The sequence below is a fragment of the Pleurodeles waltl genome, chromosome 8 (genome assembly GCF_031143425.1).
Source record: "Pleurodeles waltl isolate 20211129_DDA chromosome 8, aPleWal1.hap1.20221129, whole genome shotgun sequence".
NCBI classification, from domain to species: Eukaryota; Metazoa; Chordata; class Amphibia; order Caudata; family Salamandridae; genus Pleurodeles; species Pleurodeles waltl.
Genome location: NC_090447.1, coordinates 609250087 through 609268838, shown reverse-complemented (window position 1 = coordinate 609268838; position 18752 = coordinate 609250087). Strand labels below are relative to the sequence as shown.

Below are 18752 nucleotides of genomic sequence, written 5' to 3'. Positions count from 1 at the left end.
TTGACATCTCAGACTAAGGCTAACATCTCCAAAATATTCGGAAGAGGACATTTATCCACTAGTATTTTGTTATTCAAATGATGAATGTCGATACAAAACCTGATCTTGCCATTCATAGGTCTTGCTACTACTACTGGAGAAACCCATTGCGAGAATTCAATAGGTTCAATAATGTCTACATTAACCAATTTTTCCAAATCCTTTTTCACCTCTTCTCCGAGTGGAATCAGAATGTTTCTTACTTAATGTACCTAAGGACAAAGATCAGTTTTCAGTACAGTGTGATGTTCAAAGTCATTTAGTTTCCCTCTCTTAACACTGAACACTCTGGAGATTTTTTTAACATTTCCATACCAATAGTTTCACTTTCACTCATAATCATGACAGGTTCAGGGTTATTAGGGTTTATACTATGTCCAAGTCACCCTGATGTCTCCATCCTAGCACTGAGGGACCTTTTTTTGCAACGTACAACTCTCCACAAGATTCCCTATTTTTAAACCGGAATAGTAAATGTCTAAATCCTACCATATCTATTTGTTCTCCTGAAAACCCTCCAGGATGTATTTCTGGTTTTAATAACCTATCCCCTAATATCCTGGCAAATTTAGTTTTTCATACTTCTTCATTCGTAATAGTATATGGAGACCCTGAATCCATGTACATTTGTTCTGCTACACCCCCAATAGTCATTAAACACAAAGGTTTCCTTTTGTCACGACATATTTTGTTGTTAATGTTTACAATTAAGAGTTTTTTGGACTCAAAATCTTGTACAACATTTTCATAATCATATTTCGTTATTTTCTTAATTTTACTTTCTTCATAACTAGAACTTCCCTCATCTATAGACTTCACCTTGAACCCTTTCTTTTTCTTACAAACCTTAGCGAAATGACAAATTACTCCACATGCTGAACATTTGTGTTTAACTGCAGGGCAAAATTTACTGGACCCTAACGCGATCCACTACGATAACATCTAAGACCTTCCTTCCTAGTAGGTTCCTGTCATTTGACTCTTTCTCTCTCTTTGGCTTACTGAATGTTTTCTCTTGATTTCACTTATTACTTCCTGTTGGGTGTCTTCAGCCTCATTTTTTTAGGACTTTGGCACTGCGGCATGGTCGGAATGCTGAACAATGTCAAACATTTATCCCCAATACAGATGTCTGGGCATAAATCCATCATTTTTTTGCTATCCATGCCATTCCAGTTTGGACCCAGCCATATGCAAATCAGACTTGATCCTGCTCCAAGGGGAACAGTCAAGCCGAATTGCCAGGCCAGGTCCTCCCTGAACTGGAAACAAGCATCCTGGGACTGGTTTCGGGTTATCACCCATCATCAGCCAGGCTAGTTTGACTCCAGTGGCATGGGGAACACGGGACCCACGTCTAGGCAGTTCCATCGCACTTAGGGTGACAAATTCTAAAAGAACAAGTGATGGACGGAATGCTGAACAATGTCAGACATTCACCCCCAGCTCAGAGATCTGGGTGTAAATTCATAATTTTTTTTGCTACCCCTGCCATTCCGGTTTGGACCCAACCATATGCAAATTAGTCTTGACCCAAACTGCCAAGCCAGGTCCTCCCTGGATCCTGAGACTGGTTTCGGTTTGTCCTTAATTTGAGCATCCCCATTGATCCATAACCTCTCCTGAATGGCTGGATTGTGAGTATGCATGTCCACCTGATATCTAATAAGCTGATCTTGTAAATGGTCAAATTGCAATCATCAGCAAGTTTTCTAAGTGTGGCAGCATACTCGTCTACTGTTTCTTTCAATTCTTGTTTCCTTTGAAAGAACTTAAACCTTACAATTCCAAAACGTTCAGCGCACAGTAGTTATCAAAATCTTTCAATGCTTCTTCAAAAACATTCATGTCCCCACCCTGACACTTTAGTTATTTGCGCATAGACTTTTAACCCTTCTGGTCCCACAGAATGTATGACTTTTATTTTGTTCTGGTGCCATTTTGCCTTCTTCATCAATCGTTTCTATGAATTTCAGAAAATAAGCCTTCATGCATGGATTCCCTCTTGCAGGCCAAAATGATTGGGGTGGTTTAAGTGAAAAGTTCTGCCTTGCCATAGTTTAACAAGTCGATGTGGGAGCACAGCACAATAAATCAGTGCCCCTTCTTCACCCTAAAGAGGGACTAGTTCACTGAGACCTGTATGTATAATGCGCAATTATTATCTAGAGTATTTAATATAAATTACATTTCCAGGCACAAATGTGGTTTAAAATATCTAGATGATTTACTATACTCAGCTCCCCTTGTCAATTTACAAATCATACGCCACGACAGGGAACGAGCAGTACCACAACATCTGGAAGAAACATCTCTTCAAATCCAAAATAAACAGTCATATAATCCGTTTCAATAATTACTAGGTAGCGATGCTCCTTGATGCAGTGCAACTCCACTCTGTAATTTGAAAAAAAATATACAGCGTATTCAGCACACACTACACACTGCATTTGAGTCTCCCGACAAAATAAATCTTTTCTTCCAAAATGATGGTACGCTAACTAAGACGTTGTGTGACCTTCAGGCAAGATCTCTCCGGATACAGCGCATAGTGAACACTGCATTCCGACGTAGTGTTTTGACACATAAAGGAGGGGTGTTTCTTTGTTGCTAGACAGCAGTGCTGCAACAAATCCCTGCCGCGTCCAGCTTTGATCCTTGAGAACATCGATCCCATATAAAATATGCCAATAACTGTACCCTGCCGCCGGCCGCTTCAACTTCTACATATCGGTAAGAATGGTGCGATTTTCACTCAGAAGCATATGGAATGCTAATGCTCCTGGCCATCCACCACTTGGCTGCACAAATTCACTTGAAGGTCAAAACGTAAATATTCCGAATCCACTTGCAGCAGCCATAAACGCAAACGTCCTTAAAGTAATTCTGTAGCTGAAAGGCAGCAACATGTAGTTGACGACAATGCTCGTCGCCAAATTAGTAAAGTTGTTTCCACTCGATAGTTGCAGAAAAAGATTTATTGTAGGTTGAAAAACCAATATTACAGACCAGAGAAATCAACGAACAATCTTGCCTCTTCCTCCAAACGACTCTTCAAGATTCCACATCCCCTAGGAATCTGGAAGACCAAGAGGAGCAGGCTCCAAGGAACGCTACCACAATTCATACACTATAAAACAACAAGGCTAACAACATAAGTATCGTACATGACAATACCTTTTGCAAAAAGCAAAAGACGGGCAAGGCTACCAGGCATGGGCAAACCCCCCTCCCCCCCACTCCACTTCAGCAGCAGGGAAAACATTATGTAATGTTTGTGTCTATGTACGATGGTTGCCTGGGAAGGATGGTATGACAGCCCTTGGTGGGTGAGAGCACTTAATAACCTTCACTAGGTCTAGTCGCTTAGTGACCTGTTGCTAGCACAGAAATCAATGTACCTTATGGGAATCCATTAGTGAATACCTCACACTGATGTGCAGAATGCAAGTGGGGTATACAGCTCTTCTGTTGTAAGCTTTCTGTTAGAAACAACATATATGACTTACAAAAAGTGTACAGCCAAATATCATTAGATCCTAAAGGCTTTTAACCAAAGAAGTAGTTAATGTGTGTATTTCATAAGTTATTATACCAAGATCATGAGTTATTGTCTAGAAATTATGTAGTAATATGTATCATAGTGATAAGGGAGAAGACTAGGAAAGAGGTGTATCGAAGTAAACCCATCCCCAAACTTTGTGGGTATGCTTGCTTAACATCTGCTGCCCCAAACTTACCTATCGACTTTGGGATAACTTGCTTCTCCTACAGCTGAGGGTGAGTGGCATGTTTAAATGCAAAGATCAAGCAAGTCACAGTGGTTACCTGATAATGGAGCATTCATTTTGTAAATTATCTCTTACCGGTGCGCCATTTTGATGTCAAGAAAGTACAAATATCTAGGATTCGTAGTTACTGGTAAGTAATTTATTTCACACCTGACAAGACTATTTTCTTAGTAACGTTTTATGTATAAACCTGTTTATATTGTAAGTGATTGGCGAACAAGGAACCAAATTATTCTCTTTTGTTTCTTGAATCCACAGCAAAGCTTTCAATTATCATTATTTTGTTTTGTTCTGGCACAATATCTGATTGTTTTTCCTAGATGTTTGTTGTGAATACAATCTAGTTACATCTTAATAAAATGTTGTTGCAGCCTCTATCCTCATCTCTTCTCAAGAGCATACATACATTTTAGAAATCCTGAAGACATCATTTTATTCAGAGATCGATTTGACGGCTATATTTTCATTGATACTAAAGGTGAGAAAGAAATATATTTTAATAGGATTATATGTTTAGTGTGTGCATGCCCATCAGTACATGTCACATTGTAATATGCTCTATTTTGCAACACACTCAATTAGAATATTTTAGTCGAGCAGCCAGATCACTTTTGTTCTGTTCCTTAAGATCTAGCTCGTATAAGGCTGAATGTATGAAGTGCTTTTGCTGTTCCAAGTCCTAAAATTCAGACAGACACTGGCTTTGTGGCCACAAAAGCATAACTTGCAATGTACTAAGGTGTCTTTGTGAATCAAAAGTCAGAAAAGCCACTTCTACTCAAACGTGCCTTTTGAAATTTAGTCAGGATCACAAATAGAAGGGGACATGAAAGAGGCACTGACTTCTCATTGCAAGTCACAGTGATATGTATCATTGCTTTGTGAACACAGTTGTGGTTGCAAACCATTGACAGGTTACCAAAGCAATACCTGACATGGGGCAATAACAAGGGCTGGGCAAAGTGCCCTTTTTCCCATCTGTGGTAAGTGAATGCAAAACTTCAGGCAAATTCACTGTTTCGGCATCCACTTACCATGGATTGGAAAAAGGGAGTAATGCACAAGAAATTCTCAGCAAAAGAAGAATTCCATGTTTTGGGTATGGAGAAATTACATGATTGACCCCTGACAGTGCTCCTCCAAGGAACTTTTGCAGAAGGGGCATTTGTTGAGGCACCTGCCTCCCAGGAGGACCTTATAGGAAGGTGCTGCACACAGACCTTTGTGTTGCTTTTGAAGGACCAGGACCTCCCAAATTATTTGAAAAAACAACTTTTCTTCCTGTATTGTTTTCTATCCATTGAGCAGAGAATTAGGTTCAGTTCCTGTCTGTAGTTGGGGAAAAAAGTGAAATTCATGTTATGCTTTCCGTGTGGATATTTCACCCACCTCTTGTGATATTCCCAAATCTAACCTGTTACTGTGGGGCAGCTTTCACCTCTGTGGTTTTGGCCGGCATAGTAGGAGCAGCCTGGTCCAAGGATCGCTGCATGCTCCCCTCCGTGTTACTGAAGGATGACTTTTATTTTCCCGTTACAAGGGCAGCATCTGGAAAATTGTGATATGCACAAAATGGGAATATAGGGATGGAAACCTGATGTCCTTCACAAACCTCCATTGCTGCATTCACAGAAGGTTGCAAAATGACTCCTGCCCCATAAATACTAATGAAGCGGGAGGTTTTGCAAACATGCATTTTGTGATGCAGCTGATTAGGAGATAAGCACCTGTAAAATGAAGGGCAGCTTGCAGACCAGTTAGTGTGGGAAAGGTCTGGTTTGCGACCTGCTCTTTGCACATCAGGGCAATAGTTCACCTTGTATTAAGATACAGTAAAATTTGTATATTTGCTTAAGATATTTGTTAAACCTGACAGCCTTACGGTGGTCTTCCCCCCAACTGTTTGCCTGCCTCTCTCCATTTTCTGACCCAATTTTTGCTGGTTTTAGGACTCTGTACACTTTACCACTGCTAAACAGTGCTAAAGTGTTTGTGTTCTCTTCCCTAAATCATGGTGTCATTGGCCTAGCTCCATCTGGCAAATTTAGTTTACTTATAAGTCCCCAGTGAAGTGCACTGCATGTGCACAGGGCCAGTAAATGAAACACCACTAGTGGGCCTGCAGCACTCATTGTGCCACACACTCCAGTGCTCAGGCCTGCCATTGCAGAGCCTGTGTGTGCAGTTTTCTGCCACCTCAACTTTTCTTAAAATCCTTTGCCAAGCCTTAAACTCCCTTTTCATTACACATAAAAAGTCACCCCTTAGGTAGACCCTAGGTAGGCTATAAAAGCAGGGTGCTGTGTAAGTAAAAGGTAGGACATGTACTTTTAAGTGTTGCATATCCTGGTAGTGAAAAACTCCCAATTCGTTTTCTCTACTGAGAGGCATACCTCTCTCATTGGTTAACTTTGGCAATTCCTGATTGAGAAGGAGTAGCTATATCATGTTTCATATCATTTGAATGGTAATGGTAAGTCCTCTTTACTGGTAAATTTGGTTTTAACATTACTGTTTTAGAAATACCACTCTGTTTTACAGCTGTGTGTGCCTGCAGGCTGTCTCCAATACATATCTGCTGTAGGTGACAGGTACACTTTGTTAGGTGTGTATGAGCACTCATCTGCTTTCTAATGGCTCTTCCTAGGCAGTAAGGGAGAGAGGGCTGACGCTTACACCTGAATAGGAAGTGCCTGTCCCCACACAAAGGGTTGATTACCCCCTACTGATAGTCAGGCGCCAGGGCTGGGAAGAAAGGACCTCGGTGCACTTCAGAGATCCTTCTTTGAAGTCTCTCCCACTTCAAAAGAACAACTGGGTATATAAACTGGATCTCTGACTCCAACCAAATCAGTACACTTCTGGACGTGTGAAGGCTCTGCCAGGAAGAAGGAATGCTGTGCTGCTTAAAAGACTGCTACTCTGCTGGATCCCTGCCTTGCTGGACTCTTGCCTTGCTGAACTCTTGCCTTGCTGAGCTGCCGTGCTGTCTGCTGTTCCCATGCCTGGGTGAGAAGGACTGGACCTGCATCACTTGAGCTAAGAGTAACTCCAAGGCGGTTGCCGACTTGCTTTCTATTTTTTTGAAGTCTCAGGGACACAAAAGGCTTCCAACAATTTTGCAACAGCCTTTGGACTCTACCAGCTGGGAGCCCTGCCAAGTGGTTCCAACCCAGTCCTGGGCCCTTGGAAGACAGTTTTTATGACTGCTGCAAAGGACCGCCCACTGACCTCGCTGTGCGGATCGTAATCTATGCATCACCTTTGCTGAAGGCACTTCACTACCACATCTTTTCCTCTGTGAGGATCGAGGACACCGCATCGCCGTCGACAATAACACACTGCTGCTGTGAGAATCGGAACGTCGCATTGCCGACTGTGACACACCTCTTCGCCTCTGCATGGCCCGGGAATCGATGCATCACCCTCACCTTCATCCTCCGGATCAACGCCGATGCATCGCTTCACTGCTTCTTCAGTGCAGACCCAGAACCGATGCATCAACATCATTGTGCTGGTTGGAACCAACACATTTCATGGACCAAGGTACTCTTGCTCAACTGGCCCTGCGTGAATCTTGTTTCTGATGGATACAACTACCTGTGGATTCCTCAACTAATGAATACTCCCATGGCGCCAGCATTCGACGGAAATCTTCTTCCTAGTCTCTGCACGTCGACGAGGACGTCACTCTAGCCCACGCGACGCCGTCTGACGTCATACAGGCAATAAGAGGTCCTCGACGACGTGCCAACGTCAGTTCCCTTTTTTCCGTGCATTCGAAACGGTTATCTTCGAGGGAGCAACTGTTACTTTCGTGGTTACAGTGTATTTTTTGCTGCGTAGTCCTTCGCTGCAGTAATAATGTCGCAGAAAAAGTCGGGGTTTAAGCCTTGTCGTGAGTGTGGAGGCAAGATGTCAGTTACGGATCCTCACTCCGACTGCCTTTGGTGTTTAAGCTCCGACCACGACGTCGCGACTTGTGATTCATGCCAGCACATGAATCCAAAGGCCCTCAAGGAACGTGAGGCGAAGTTGTTTATGGCGAAGTCGAAGAAAAAACATCATAAGAAGTCTTCGTCGCCAAGGCATCAGCGTCATCGAGACTCCCGGCGCCGTGGAGAATCACGGCACCATTCAAGCAAGGAGACTCGTTCCAGGTCTTCGGATCGGCGCCGGAGGACTTGGGAGGTCAGTCCCACGGTCACGCCGCATCCATCGACGCCGTTGCCCTCTCCGGCGTCACCGACTTCACCTGGACAGGCATCGGTGATTGAAGTGGTGCAGCCTCTGGTGTTGTCTCCGGCGTCGCAGACGTCGAGGCCGGCGTCGGGGTCGCCTTCGATACAGGCACCCCAGTATCCGGCTTTTCCCACCCCTGGAGCCGATAGTACCGCATTCCTAAATGCGATGTATACCATCTTTCAACAGATGGCTCCAGGGGGTGCTCCGGCTGGCCCTTTGGCCTTTTCATTGGGTGATCCTGCGCCTCTACGGCCGGCACCCTTTATGCCCTTTCTCCCTTTTGGGAACGTGGGCTCGGCGTTGGCGCCGGTGGCCGCTCCGGTGGCTTCAGAGGGATTGGCTCCGGAGGTTTCCATCCCGTCGACGTCGGGATTTCGGCCTGTGACTCCGGTGGGTCCATCCGCTCCGAGTGCTCTTTCATCGGCGCCGGACGCGGCGTCGGTAGCTTCTGAAGATCGGCGCCGATCTTCGGCTTCGGCGGAGGCATTGTCGACTCCGTGTGATGGACTGCATGGTCTAGATACAGCCAGTGGGCTGGACACTTCCCCTGAGTGGGATCTTTCGTCTCCAGGGGAATACACAGAGGAGGCTGCTTCCTTTCACGCAGTGGTACGGAAGGCAGCTAGTTTTCTGGACCTGCCTTTGCCGATGGAAGAGACAAAACAGAACCTCCTGACAGAGGTGCTTCATCCGGCCTCGGCTGCGGCAGAGCCTCTACTACCATTTAATGACGCTTTGCTGGATCCGGTACTAGAGGTGTGGAAGAGACCAGTATCTTCCCCAGCGGTTCATAGAGCCGTAGCCAGGAGGTATCGAGCTGCACCAACTGACCCTGGCTTTCTTTCTAGGCACCCTACACCGGAGAGCTTGGTGGTGCAGGCCTCCTGTTCATCCAAGTCAGCGCCTGGTTCTTTCCCGACGGTGCCTGGGGACAGGGACTCGAAGAAACTGGATGCACAGTCCAAGAAAATCTTTTCGTCCTGCAGTCTGGCGTTGAAGGCCACCAATGCAACTTGTATCCTGGGGAGATATATTCATGCTCTTATGGATGATATTTCCTCATCATTTACGGAGCTTCCCCAGGGTCTTTTGGATGTTGTTTCAGATGCCCAGGCTGCCGCGACCCAGATTATTCAGTCTGGGCTGGACACGACCGACTCCGTGGCCAGAGCAATGGGCACGACTGTGGTGGCAAGGAGACAGGCCTGGCTCCGTAATTCGGGGTTTTCTGCGGATGTGCAGTCAACCCTATTGGATCTCCCTTTTGATGGGGACAAGCTGTTTGGCGCCAAGGCAGATTCGGCCTTGGAACGTTTAAAGGAGAGTAGGGCCACAGCCAAATCGCTAGGACTCCAAGCTCCTTCTTCCTCTGCCTCTTCCAGGATTTTCAGGAGGTTTCGGGGATTTGGGCGTGGCTCTTCCTCCTCTTCCTTTCGGGGGAGATTCCAGCAGCCTGCCTCTTCCCATCCCTATAGATCGTTTAGAGGGAGAGGGAGGGCCCGCACCAGAGGAGCCTCTCAGCAGCACTCTGCCTCTTCCTTGTCCTCTGGAGGGGTGCAGCAGGGAAAGCAGCCTTAGGCTTCCACCATTTCCCGCTCACCCCTCTCCTGTAGGGGGAAGATTACAGCATTTTCTCCGCAAGTGGAAGACTATTACAACGGACACTTGGGTTCTCAGTATTGTGGGAAAAGGCTACACCCTTCCGTTTCGGGAGTTCCCGCCCCTCATCCCGCCCCGCCCTTCTTATTGTTCAGAAGAACACCTCCTGTTGCTAGAGCAGGAGGTGCAAGTCCTCCTTTCATAGGGCGCGGTAGAGTTGGTCCCAGAGCAGGAAAGGGGTCGAGGTTGTTACTCAAGGTATTTCCTGATTCCCAAGAAGGATGGTCGGTTGAGACCAATCCTGGACCTGAGGATATTGAATTGGTTCCTCAAACAGGAAAAGTTCAAGATGCTGACCCTAGCTCAGGTGCTTTTGGAGTTGAACAAGGAAGATTGGATGGTGTCTGTCGACTTGCAGGATGCTTACTTTCATATCCCGATACTCAAGTCACACAGGAAGTATCTCCGGTTTATGGTGGGATCGCAGCACTATCAGTTTGCGGTCCTTCCGTTTGGTCTTACTTCAGCACCTCGAGTCTTCACGAAGGTGATGTCGGTGGTTGCGGCAGAGCTCAGAAGGAAGGGGATAGCAGTATTCCCTTACTTGGACGACTGGTTGATCAAAGCCAAGTCTCCGGAGCTTGTGTCGCATCATCTGCAGTCAACGACTCAGTTGTTGTTCGACCTGGGTTTTTCGGTGAACGAGCCCAAATCTCACCTGGAGCCCTCTCAGCGCCTCCTGTTCATAGGGGCAGTACTGGATACAACATTGGGTCGAGCCTTTCCTCCGCCTCAGCGGATTCAAGATATTCGGGAATTGGTTCCAATGTTTCAAAACGGAGCGGTAGTTCCAGTCCTCAAGGTCCTTCGTCTGCTCGGTCTGTTTGCCTCCTGCATTCTGTTGGTCACGCATGCTCGCTGGCACATGAGGGCTCTTCAGTGGTGCCTCCGAAGGCAGTGGTCTCAACACAAAGGGGATCTAGAAGGTGCTGTCAAGATCTCCAGAGATGCTGCGGTGGACTTGAAGTGGTGGATTGCGAGCAACAACCTTTCACAAGGAAAGCCGTTTGTGCAGTCGCCACCAGTGGCCACGGTCATAACGGATGCTTCCACTCTAGGGTGGGGAGCTCATCTGGGGGATCTGGAGATCAAAGGCCTTTGGTCTCCAGAGGAACAGATGTTTCATATCAATCTGTTGGAGTTACGGGCTGTACGTCTGGCTCTCAAGGCCTTCCTCCCTTCCCTTCGTGGTCAGTCGGTACAGGTCCTGACGGACAATACTACCACGATGTGGTACATAAACAAAGAGGGAGGAGTAGGGTCGTACCTTCTCTGCAGAGAAGCTCTTCGACTATGGTCCTGGGCAAAGGACCATCAGAGTTGCTTGGTAGCAAATCGCCTGGCCGGGGTCTTGAATGTACGTGCGGACAGTCTCAGTCGCCAATTCTCAGCAGACCACAAGTGGCGTCTCCATCCAGATCAGGTCCGTTTAATCTTCCAAAGGTGGGGGTTTCCTCGGGTAGATCTGTTTTCCACTCTGGAGAACGCGCATTGTCCGTTATTCTGCAGCCTCCAGTATCCGGTGCAGGGAGCGTTAGGGGACGCGTTTCAAATAACCTGGTGCGGCCAGTTGCTTTACGCGTTCCCTCCCATACCCTTGATTCCTCGAGTATTGAGGAAGATTCGCCAAGACCGGGCTCTAGTAATCTTAATAGCTCCGGATTGGCCAAGGAGGGTGCGGTACTCCGACCTTCTCCAACTCTCAATGTGCCCTCCGCTCCGTCTCCCTATCAGGGCAGACCTCCTCTCGCAGTCGCAGGGGCAGGTTTTACACCCCAACCTCCAGAGTCTGCACCTACATGCTTGGAGATTGAACGGGGCAACCTGAGTTCCTTCTCTCTCCCGCCTGATGTAGTGGATGTTATATTAGCGGCCAGGCGACACTCCACTAAATCTATTTACGCTAATAGGTGGTCTAAATTTGTGGCATGGTGTGGAGAGAGGCGGATTAATCCCTTACAAGCTCATCTATCGGATGTTTTGTCTTTTGCTCTGTATCTAGCGCAGAAAGGCTGTGCAGTGGCTACCATTAAGGGTTATTTATCGGCCTTGTCAGCCTTCATATGTCTTCCAGACCAACCATCGTTATTTAAATCCCCTATTGTTGTCAGATTCTTGAAAGGTCTTTTAAATAAATATCCTCCAAAACCATTCGTTATGCCGCAATGGGATTTGTCCTTGGTCTTGACTTTCCTTATGGGGTCCCCGTTTGAACCTATGCATTCTTGCCCCTTAAGGTATTTGGTTATAAAAACAGTCTTCCTGGTTGCTATAACATCTGCAAGGAGAGTGAGTGAGTTGCAGGCCTTATCGGTAAAGCCCCCTTATACAACTTTTTATGGGGATAAGGTGGTGTTGAGGACCAAGGCTGCTTTCCTCCCGAAGGTTGTTTCACCTTTCCATTTGGCACAGACAATTACTTTGTCCACGTTCTATCCTCCGCCTCATCCTTCTAAAGAGGAAGAAAGACTGCACCGGCTGGACCCAAAGAGAGCGTTAAGCTTCTTTATTGATAGAACGAAGGATTTCAGGCTGGAGGATCAGCTGTTCATTGGATACGTGGGCAAGAGGAGAGGAAAGGCAGTCCACAAGAGAACACTATCCAGGTGGGTTGTTCTTTGCATTAAAATCTGTTACTCTTTGGCAAAGAAGGATCCTCCTGAGGGCATTAGAGCTCATTCCACCAGAGCTAAGTCGGCCTCTTCGGCCTTGGCCAGAGGTGTTCCTGTGGTCGACATCTGCAAGGCCGCAACTTGGTCGTCCCTTCACACTTTTGCGAAACATTACTGTTTGGACTCTGAGGTCAGAAGGGACGGCCATTTTGCACGGTCAGTGCTTCAGGATTTCTTGGTTTGACCATTTAGGCACCCACCACCGGGCGTGGTACTGCTTTGGGACTCTATTCATTAGGTGAGGAATCCACAGGTAGTTGTATCCATCAGAAGAACGAGTTACTTACCTTCGGTAACGACTTTTCTGGTGGATACATTAGCTACCTGTGGATTCCTCACGGTCCCACCCGCCTCCCCGTTGCCTTTCTGGTCTTACCAAGTAATCCTTGAGTGCGCTCCTCTTGGTCTTCAAGGTTGCAATAGATGTTGTATATATGGATACTTGTGTATATTTATCTGTATATATATATATGTATATATCTTTGTGTATATACATGATTTGCATATATTTGTTCGTTTAAAAAAAAAAAAAAAGAGAGAGAGGGTTATATTAAATTTACAGTTATTCATTGCAATATTGTGTATTTTACAAGGTTATGGGATGTTGCCTTGCTCTTTCATTGCATTGGGTTGTTCTTCTCATGCACGTAAAAAATGTTGGTACTGACGTCGGCACGTCGTCGAGGACCTCTTATTGCCTGTATGACGTCAGACGGCGTCGCATGGGCTAGAGTGACGTCCTCGTCGACGTGCAGAGACTAGGAAGAAGATTTCCGTCGAATGCTGGCGCCATGGGAGTATTCATTAGGTGAGGAATCCACAGGTAGCTAATGTATCCACCAGAAAAGTCGTTACCGAAGGTAAGTAACTCGTTCTTCCGGCCTATGCTCCATTGTGGTTGGCATGAATCTTTGACTTTGCCCGGTCTAGCGCACCCAGATAGACCCGTTTGGCTCAATCTGCTTCAAAGCACTACAGTAACATATATTCTTTAAACATTCATATCTCGACTTCTGCTTATTGGATATTTGTTGTTTTGACCTTGTTTTAATCAGAAAATTAAGCTCTTAACCTATATTTTTCTAACCAGGTGTGGTGCGTTTTTGTGTGGTGTTTGTACCTGTTTTACTGTTTGAAGTGTTGCACAAATAATTCTGTGCCAAGCTACTAGAGGATGAGCCCAGTTTAATTTAGGGTGTGTACCTGATTTACCCTGACTAGAGTGGTGGTCCATACCTGGACAGGGTGCATGTCTCTGCCAACTAGGAAACAATATTTTTCTAGGGTGATTGGTGGCCACGTAATTGTTACCTAATTAATTTGGTAATTACAGTTGATATTTCTCATCACAAAAAATTTGTTACATATGAAGCAGTGTTTTTTTAATTTGTTTTTAACACATTTTCACTCGGATTACTGTTTCTTAAAATGTGAATATGTGTATATATACACCAACTATATATATATATATATATATATATATATATATATATATATAATAAATAGAAATGTGTGCCCATTCTTGATAAGCAAAAATATTTCGAGTTGCCTAATATATTATGTGGTTACCCATCATTAACTGTACTAGCAGTAATGTTTCTTAATGCTCAAACAAGACAGAAGACATCTGTTAAAAGCATTGTCAAATGTATGTGATGATGCAAATGCCTTGAACTTTGAGATTGCAGAAACCACTGCTGCTCACTGTCAAACACAGAAGTCAACTTTTTCTCTGTTGATGGTGGATTCTACTTTATCACCCCAGTGCCAAGGACATACTGGGAAACAGAGGCAGACCTAGAAAATATTTTAATACAATACCGACACTTCACCAAAAAGGTATTAATAGTGAGTGAGTTCCACTAGTCTGGTGGGTTTGGGGTTGCACTATTTCTTCCAACAATAATCTTGAGCCAAACAGTACCTTTTATAACACAGCTTTCAAGTGCCTAGGTCAAAAAGCAGCAATAGTGTTTACAATCAGTTGCAAGATGAACTAATGCATTAATCTAACACTTCAGTGTCTGCATACTACCAATGAGCCATCTCTCTAGCAGTAAATCATGTGCCTGCCTGTGTATTTTGTGCAAAACAAAAGATGGGGAGTAGCTTTGAAGGCCAAAGCACACAATTTGTCTGGTGCAGTGTGCCCACACTAGAAAATGTAAAAGAAATTTACAAAACAAGACCTAGCAATATCTCGTGTGCATGTGGTACCCTTATATACATTTGTTTTTTTCCCTACAGAGTCTCTGTAAGTTTCACTGGTAGATATATATATAAATTCACTGAAAAAAACCCAAAAAGGTTACAGGGACGTTATAGTTAGATTCTGAATGTACTTGTACAAAGGCATAGAGATTCAGCAGTTATAGTTAGATTTCTTTCAATTAACTATAACTCACACCCTAATGTAACTACAACTTGCGCCCCCACAATGCACAGGTTTTTCTTCAAATTTGGAGTAATTTGGGGTAATTAGCAGTGCATGGCAAGGCCGCAAGTTATAATTACTTTTGTCATTGACTTTGCAACCTATTGTTAATCAGTTCAATCAGTGCAATTTTGTGGCACAATGAGCACTGATGAGATTAATTCAGTCATTATAACCAACACTTCATTGTTTTCTCCAGTGAGACCCTCAAGTAGACACAAGAGCAGCAGATGTAGTTGTTTGATCACTTTGTTGCAGAGTACAAAGCATTTTTAGACTGATCATTTTTGCCAATGCAGGTCACCCCTATCAGTTACACTGGGAATTATAGTAAAAAAGTGAGCGATTTTCTGCACTTTCAATTCAAATATCACATTTCAGTGTGGACACCCTCCATGTCATAAATAATTTGTATCCCCATATACCTCAAGGTGCCTTGTCTGATTTAGATGTGTACATGTTGATAGGCCCAGTGCCATCCGTGTTTGGCAAGAGGTACTCCTAAATCATGCCAAATTGCTTAAAGATTGCCAACATTTGGGGTTAAATGCTCCTGTATATCTGATGTGTAGGAGGACACAATCATCTGCATGTAGAGAAATCACTAGTTTCCAACCACTGTCCACTCCTGCATGAGTCTATATATTTTCAGTTAAGTTAATAGTGCAAGCATGAGTGCAGATATTATTGGGGAGAAAGGACACCCCCGAATTGTTCGTCTGTTTCTTCTTCAGGGGACCTCCATTGATAAATATAAGCAGTTATTTATTATTTATGTGTCACCCACTTGCAGGATCTTGCAGCACTTTACAAAATGAACCTTCATGCTTGTCGAAAAGAGTATATTTTTTATTTTTAAAATGAAAACAATTTAACGGCCTATTGAAGACTATATTGGCCATTTGTTGTTTATTTTTAATTAAAAAACAGTCGATTTTAATTTGGAAACGCCACTTAAGAAAAATAGTGAAAAGACAAGCTCTTTCACAAACTGTTTTTTATGATATGATAGAACTCTTTGCTAGAGAGAGGCAAAAACCAGTGCTACTGTACCTCCGCCTGATGATGCTGATGCACAAAAGAACAGGGAGAGCACAAAAAGGTGTGGGGAAACAGAAGAAAGACAGGTTGATTGCATGGCTTACCGCTACCGTTGGCGGACAATACAGACACAGCAGCCCCCTGCACTGCGCCGCGCTCTTGGGCTCTGCAGATGCTGTACCTGGGATATGGCCTACATGGCTATGGTGGACATCTGCACACATAGATGACACAGGGGCGTGTATACCTGTACTTGGCACTCTACAGAGGTGGGGTGGAGTGGCACATGGCCTGCATTACGGAGGGGCCTAGCCTACGGAACTCGCCCTGGCCTAGGGAAACCCACAGCCCTCCTCCCCCACCCAGACCCCTCCACTGCGCGCAAAGTCAGCAGAATGAGAGTGTACTCACCCCCTTGTGTCTGCTGTGAGGCCCTCATGCGCCCATCCAACTCAGGGTAGGCCACCGCCAGGATCCGGAACATCAGGGTGGTCATGGTGCGACGGGCACCCCACCCACGTTGGGAGGCCATCCCCAGCTGAGCCTCCGCCGTCTTCTTGCTCCAACGGCGAATGTCCTCCCATCTTTTATGGCAGTGGGTGCTCCGGCTCTGGTGGACCCCCAGGGTCCGGACATCCTTGGCGATGGCACGCCAAATATCCTTCTTCCGGTGGGCGCTGACCTACATGACATGTACAGGGGAAGAAAAGAAGTCATTACCAACTGCACCGTCGAAGTGAGTGGCCCACATCCCTGCCCTTGCCATGTGGCACATGCATTCACACTCCTTCATGCTCGCAGAACTCTGCCCCCTTCCTTCTTACATCCAGCCCTCTCCACCCAGGCATAGCCCATACAACTTGCACCCTATGTACTCACCTGTTGGTCTGGAGGACCGTAGAGTAGCGTGTACTGGGGGAGGACCCCATCCACGAGCTTCTCCAACTCTTGTGTAGTGAAGGCAGGGGCCCTTTCCCCAGACGCACGTGCCATTGTCTCTTCCAGACCGAGGTCACAGCAGCACTTGCAGTGTAGGTCCTCTCCTGTCGAAGATCAGGTATCGAGTGATTGAACAGATAGAAAATGGCGGTCACGTCCCCGGGGGTCACGTCCGCGGCGGTGCGTATCATCACCGCCGGCGCACTTCGTCATTGGCTCCTGGGACCCATAGGTTCCAATGTTAACCAATGCAGCATTGCGCCGCGGTCTACGACTGCCTACCGCGACGGTGTACAACGCCATCGCAATTACCTCACATCCCATTGTCCCACTTTAGAGGTCAGGCATCCACCATTTCAGGGGCCCACATGGCTTCATTTTCAACTGTGTCACACATACCTAGGCCTGGACTCAAAACACATACAGACAACTTTTTGGATTTTGTTTCGTGTTCTGTGTAGCTGTGGGTACATACCTCTGAACTGCTTGTCTCTGTGGTCGCTGTTGTCCTTCCTAGGCACCGTCAGCTGGGACATGTGAGGAGATGGCAGAATCCTCCGGTGTACCGACCGCTGGTGGACCTGTTGACAATGGAGGAGCAACATTTAATCATCACCTACAGGTTTGACCGTGCCACAATCCAGGAACTCTGTACCCAGTTGGAGCCAGACCTTATGTCACCAATCCGCCATCCCACAGGAATCCCCCTCAAGTGCAGGTGCTATCAGTGCTCCATTTCCTAGCAAGTGGGTCATTTCAAACAACAGTGGCCATGGCATCAGGGATGTTCCAGCCTATGTTTTCCAACGTGTTGTCCAGAGTGTTGTCTGCCCTGCTGAAACACATGAGGAGCTACATCGTTTTCCCTCAGGTGGAGGATTTGGCTACAGTTAAAGGTGACTTCTATGCCCTGGGACATATCCCTAACATCATAGGTGCCATTGATGGGACCCATGTAGCTCTGGTCCCCCCCCACAGGAGTGAACAGGTGTACAGGAACCGGAAGAGTTATCATTCGATGAATGTACAGATGGTATGTTTGGCAGACCAGTACATCTCGCAGGTAAATGCTATGTTCCCTGGCTCAGTGCATGACGCTTACATCCTGCAGAATTAGCAGCATCCCTTATGTGATGGGTCAACTCCAGAGGCACCGGGTGTGGCTATTAGGGGACTCTGGTTACCGCAACCTGTCATGGCTATTGACCCAGTGAGGAATACCAGGACCAGGGCAGAGGAACGCTACAATGAGGCCCATGGGCGGACTAGGAGGGTGATCGAACGCACCTTCGGCCTCCTGAAGGCCAGGTTCAGATGCCTCCATATGACAGGTGGTTCCCTATTCTACTCACCAAGGAAGGTGTGCCAGATCATCATCGCCTGCTCTATGCTTCACAATCTTGCTTTGCGATGCCAGGTGCCTTTTCTGCAGGAGGACGGTCCAGATGGCGGTGTTGTGGCAGCTGTGGAGCCTGTGGACAGTGATGAGGAGGAAGCAGAGGAAGAAGACATTGACAACAGGGACTCAGTCATACAGCAATATTTCCAGTGACACACAGGTGAGAACACTTTCTTTACTAATACATTTACATTCACACTTCTACCTCTATCCTGTCTGTCAATTTCAAGCAGTATTTGGTAACTGAGTTGTACATTTCCATTACGGTTTCACAGGTGTGGTTACCAACGTGTGTCATCTGCTTGCATCCTTCATGGACTTGTGATGTGTAACATAGGTATGTTGACATTACTATTGAGAACGGATTTTGTCATTGTCATAGCTAATACACATTTTCAAAATCACAGACTGACTCAAGATTGTTTTGTGGTTCAAGAGTGTTTATTGAAGTGCTAATTATTGGAGGGGGTGGTAAAATGGTGATGGGTGATGGTGGAGGAATGTCCATGGCAGAGTACAGTCTATTAGTCTCA

The 18752-nt window shown here is 45.9% G+C and overlaps 1 protein-coding gene across 4 annotated transcripts in view; it reads left to right on the top strand.

The window, feature by feature from the left end:
• Nucleotides 1–18752, top strand: part of LOC138249130 (regulator of nonsense transcripts 3A-like) — a 698030-nt gene that overhangs the window by 252942 nt on the left and 426336 nt on the right. For all 4 annotated transcript variants that reach the window (XM_069203154.1, XM_069203153.1, XM_069203149.1 and 1 more), the window contains one exon: nucleotides 4202–4308. In XM_069203154.1, the coding sequence (XP_069059255.1) occupies nucleotides 4202–4308 (107 nt within the window). The remainder of the gene's footprint in view (nucleotides 1–4201; nucleotides 4309–18752) is intronic.